Source organism: Gavialis gangeticus, unplaced genomic scaffold (assembly GCF_001723915.1).
Source record: "Gavialis gangeticus isolate Ggan-Ray unplaced genomic scaffold, GavGan_comp1, whole genome shotgun sequence".
NCBI lineage: Eukaryota > Metazoa > Chordata > Crocodylia > Gavialidae > Gavialis > Gavialis gangeticus.
In genome coordinates this window covers 14041272-14046701 of record NW_017729011.1, presented here as the reverse complement: position 1 = coordinate 14046701, position 5430 = coordinate 14041272, and the positions used below count along the sequence as shown (strand labels likewise).

Sequence of the window (5430 nt, the reverse complement as noted above, 5' to 3'; positions counted from 1 at the left end):
CACAAGGTCACACCATCCTTGCTTACCCAGGGAAGGAAAGGCTAAGCTGTGGGGCAGTAAGTGGCTTCCTGCAGTCACATGGTGGGTTTGTGGCTGAGAACCTCCCTTCCAGATTGCCTGCACCTGCCACAGGACAAAGCTCCTTCTGCTGTAACACCTCCACATGGTATCCCATCCCAGTGACAGGAGGGCAGGGCATACGCTGCAGGGTGTCCCTGCCGGGCAAGCACTTCCCTCTCAGAGCAGAGACCTCTGGCTTAGCTTCCTCATACAACCACAGGCTTCACTGGCCCTGGCTCAGCTCCCAAGAGCCAGCCAGGGAATGGGCAGCACAGCAAAGTCAGCTCAATACGAAACCTTCGCTCGCAAGCCAAAATTGGCAAGCGTTGGCACAGAAGCTGCTTCAGAATGACTCATTTCCTGTCTGGCAACAGCCAGGCAAGCTAACCATGGCTGTCAGGGAGAGGAAGAACGGTACTGAATGAGCAAAGAGCAGTGTGTAGTGCCTGGTACATGCAGGGTGTGACAAGTTTGCACTGGATCAGCACAGTTGTCCCTCCTGCACTGGCAGTCTTAGCACATAGGCAGGCCATGGAGGCTGACCTGTGGAGCAGAGCACATGCCCAGGCCCACATGGGTCCTGCCATTGCCTGTGCTCAAGTGGCCACTACCTGGGCTGTCTATTGGAGGGTCACAGTAAGGAACCTGCTCTGGATGCTTTGCACTATCAGCCCCGGCACACCCCTCTCTGCAAGTCCTTTGCAGATAAAGATGTCCTTTGCAGTTCTCAACCTGCTTCACACCTACTCCAGGCGCCCTTCCATAACATGTCTGCATTTAGCAGCACTCCATTTCCAAAACTAATTTTTTTTTAACAAGCCGCAAAAAAATACCATGACTGGAAACACATTTCTTAAACAGCTCAGTGGGTTTTTGACACTCTGGATTCCCATTGGAAGCCTCTGGTTTTACCTTGTGAATCGCATGTAGGTGTTTGCACACCTAGTCATGCTAATATTTCACGGCAGCTTTAAAAGGATCCCAGGGCACCCCACCTGAGAATCACTGCTCTAGGGTGTCAGCCTGCAGCCACTACAGCCCAAAACAGAACAGCCGTGTGGGAGCAGCAGTCGTGGCCCCCACAATACATTCCCAGCCAGTGCAGGAGGCTTTCCTCAGTGCTCTCTGCTTTGAAACGACGTGTGCACAAGCATCAGGGGGTGTTTGGAAAGTTACTTCGACTACGTGCTCTAAATGACTTGGATGTTCCCTCCACCTCTGGTTCAACCACAGCTGCTATCAGCTGAGTGCTTCCAGCTTCAACAGAAAGGGGCTGATAGCACAGCCTTTGCACTGGAGGGTAACGCCCAGATGCATCATCTTCCAGGGTGCAGAACAGCACTGTGGGGTGGAGCGAACTGGACCCAAGATGACTGATGGAGGAGGACTTTGAATACTTGAGAGTCAGGAAGGTTGTGGTGGATTCCTCTACACGAGTGCGGACTGCGCAGTTGTAGCAGCGGACCTGCATAAGCAAGCACTAAATGTACCGTCACCACACATTTTGTTTTCCCAGATGCTACTGTGCTGTAGCAATAAGTTACTGTACAACAGCTCATTACTACTGTGCAGTATCGTCGCCACACGGTTCATGCCTGGCAACGCTACTGCACGGTAGCAACGAGCTACTGTGCAATAGCATTTCATATAGATGCACCCACAGAGTGCCAGGACCTCAGGAAGGCACATTAGGGAAATCAAAATACAGCACAATCTGATGAATTGCATCCTGTTATTTGCATAGTATTGTTACTTGCATGTTTTCCTGTAAGACCGAAACCATTAATTCACCTGGTTATTTGCATATCATTTTTTCACATATTTCCATTTATTGCATGAGCCAAAAGTAGGAAAAAAAAGATATTTGATTCGCTGAACCTTTGCTGCTGCAAAGATCAAGCAGTGCTGAGTTAACCACCATCTTGGATCGTGGTTTCAGCAATCTAAAAGGAAGAGGGGAAGGAGGACTGGCACGTCCCTTGGAGAAAAGCACTAAATTCTGAAGTGGCTGGATCACAAATTAGCCAAACCAAGACAATGGCAAGGCTGGGATGCTCCCAGTCATCAAGATCAAGACTAGTGCCAGACAGACCAAAATGGTCAGCAATTGCCATAATGGCCATAGCAGAAGTGCTCATGTTGCAGCCCTGTCAGATTCTCATGAATCTGCAAATTCTGCTAAATACCTGTCATCAACCATCTCAGACAGGACACAAGAAGCAGCGGCAACAGGTATGAGAAAAATTAAAGCCCTGCCCGAGAGCCAGCAAGGCCACAGACACCAAGGCAGCTCTGTCACAGGGGATTACATGTCAAAGCTGGAGATGTTCCCGCATCAGGGTCAGTTTTAGAAGGAAAAGCAGAAGACTGAGTGCAGCCCCTGACACTGCACAGCAGCAGAGAGAGGCACTTTCTACGAGCTCTTCCAGACACATCACTGACTTTAAAATCAGACAGCATCAGTGGCTGTAAAAAAGGCAAGGGGCAGACTGACCATGCTGGTATCCTGCAATAGGGCAGGGACAGGGAAATGGGAATTACAAGAGCACAGACATGTGAAAGGAAAGGCAGTTCCCCAGTCACTTACACTGCAAATAAAAAAAAACCTCATGGGTGACTGGGCTCGGAGACTTCAACCATGATGTGAACCAAGCACAGTGCAATCTCCCGTTTCCTACTAACTGCAGTGCCCATCCAGCCAATGTTGCTGGGAGATTTAAGAGCACAAAAACTGGTTTTCCTACCCCCTAACACCACTGCAGCTATTCAGCCAGGTGACCAAGGAGTCAGTCGGCACCTTACCAAAGCCATGCTGTGCAGATGATTATCATCTCAGGCACCAGCTCAGACAGGTCTGCTGACAAAGCCATGAAAACTAACACTTTTGGACCCATTACGTAGGATCAACAAAACCCAGAAAAATGTGAAACCAAATACCGGCACTCACCTGCTTCCACTGGTATCATGCTACAGCCAAGTAACAGTGGAAGAGCTCACGCAATATAGTTCAGCATATATGCAAAAACTTGCTCTGGTATGAGGCACCAAATACTGAGGGCAGTATGAAGCCAACTTTCAGGAGGGCCTACAGAGGCCCCAAAGCATGCTGCTAAAGATGCTGATACCCGAGCACCCGTCTTAGCAACTGATCCACACAACGCTCAAAACACATTTGGCCAATTTATGGAAGAGACTCTCCATGAGGACTCAGGCTGTCGGGTTTTTTTCCCCAAATAGAAGAGCTGCTCACAAACAAACTGAGACAACGGATTGTTTCTTGAAAGGCTGCCTGTCTTTTCCAAACTGCCCGAAGTGCCCTGTTGTGACCGAGTTTGCTGGATTTGCTGCAGTTTGCACCATTTGTTTTTCTGGGTTCTTTGACCTGGCGTGCCATCTCCCAGCTGCATTACTGCGCTGGCTGTATTTGTTACTGTTTGCACTACTGCAAATAAAGCAATGTTGAGGTTATTTTTAGGGATGCGCCAGATGTTTGCGGTAAGGCAGCTCTCTGTTTCTGTGGGGGGTTTTTTGTCCTGTTCCATATATTAGCAGAGTCTGCTCCTTTGCATTGTTTTCCTGGGAGGAAAGGAAGCCAGGATTGACCGCACACTGTGCGCTATGGCAGTACTAAGTGAAGCCCCACTGTGCCAGACCCCACATGAACCCTCATGCAAAAGACATCTCCAGTCCACTGAGCTTACAGGGCAACACAACAGGGGGACCAAACAAATGGGGAGACAGAAAGCATGGAAAACAGAGTAAGAAGACAGCAGGGAGAGTCTGGCTCAATGAGCACTTGCCGCAGCCCTTGAAGACACGAGTTTGAAGGAGGACCGTGAAGGCAGGAAGGAGGATGCCCACTTGGATTTGCAGGAGGTTACTCAACTCCCGCAGGCCCTGCATCACCCCCTCCATGTTAAACTCTTCAAAGATGGCTTTGCTCCATAAGCCACTGTGCCAAGGGAGCAGGACTACCTGCTCTGCAAACACATCTCCTCCAAATACTGCGTAATGCTCAAGCAATCAATAGTGGGTAAGTCCTGGATGCGAGTGCCTGCCACTCTCACTCCTCCGGGAGTGGGAAGCTTTGCCTTTGAAATGGCAGATCCTGTGACACGGCCTGCAGACACCTAGTCATTAAAGTCACATAGGGAGAAACAAGATCCAGCTGCTTCTGTGACGTCTTCCCTCAGCTTTCCCTGCCAGCCTGGTCTATTGTAGCCCATTCCTGAGACAGACTGCTCCGTCCCACACGGGAGAAGAGAAGAGGCATACCTGCTTGCTAATGGCCTTCTCAGCCCCTTGTCTCCCCACAGCCTCCCTGGTCTTCGCGGTTCCTTCCCAAGGAGGGTCAGCAGTCCTAGCACCACCCCGATACGTGGACATGACATGCCTGTCCAACAATGCTTTCGAGAGGGTGGCCATCATAGAGGATGTTCTGGTTTTCTGCTACTCTGTCCTCTATTGATACAAAACCCAACACCTTTATGTCCTCTATTTTTCTCTTCAAGAGAAAAATAGAGGACATAAAGGCGCCGGGTTTCATATCAATAGAGGGCAGAGGACAACCAGATTGTCCTCTGCGATGGCCACCCTAACTCTTGATAAAATTTGATCAACTGTGACAAGACACCAGCTGCTCCCGGCCCCCACCCACGACAGGATGTCAAGAGTGTTTCCTTAGTGCACGGACCTTAGACCATTTTGCCACGTGTTACAGGCTACACTCCCAAGGTGTGGGACTATCACCAGGTCAAGGGGTCTGGCTACTTACCAACACCGTCATTCTTCGGTTTCTGACTCGTCACAGGTCCGTCTCGGGATTCAGGGACTGCACCCAGCCCAGCTCGAACAGGTTAGCCACCTGGCTGCAAACCAGACACGGGGCAGAGGAAACAAGGAGCACCAGGGCACTTTGTTACCCACCTCATCCTCTGGGCATGTCGAGGGTTACCGACAGGATGGCTCTGCCCGCTGAGATTGCCCCGCTCAGGCCCAGATCCCACTAAAACGACTCCTCCTCCTCACAGCCCCCGGACTCGCTCCACATTACCCCTCGCTCTCGTCCCTGCCCCAGCCTCAAACCTCCACGGAGCTCATCGCCAGCGGCGCCGCGGCCTCCCCTCTCCCCCACCCGCCTGCCCGGCGGGGCTCTCCGCACCTCACCCCCCGCTCGCCAGGCAGGGCCAGGCCAGGCCTCCCTGCCCGGGGGCCAAGACGCAGCCACCTCCGCCGCGGAGCCGGACAGCGGGTGGACGGGGCACAGCTGGCAACTGAGGCCAGGCGGCTTCCTTGGCAGCACGGGCTGGGCACGCTCTCCATGCCCTGCCCCGGGGTGCACCCCAGCCCGCTACTCACCCCTCCGGCCCC

General features: G+C 51.9%; 1 protein-coding gene across 1 annotated transcript in view; it reads right to left on the bottom strand.

The window, feature by feature from the left end:
• Positions 1–5140, bottom strand: part of ST6GALNAC4 (ST6 N-acetylgalactosaminide alpha-2,6-sialyltransferase 4) — a 16572-nt gene extending 11432 nt beyond the window's left edge. Inside the window, exon 1 of the mRNA XM_019510538.1 lies at positions 4835–5140. Within this exon, the coding sequence (XP_019366083.1) occupies positions 4835–4846 (12 nt within the window). The 5' untranslated portion in view covers positions 4847–5140. The remainder of the gene's footprint in view (positions 1–4834) is intronic.
• Positions 5141–5430: the final 290 nt, after the last annotated feature.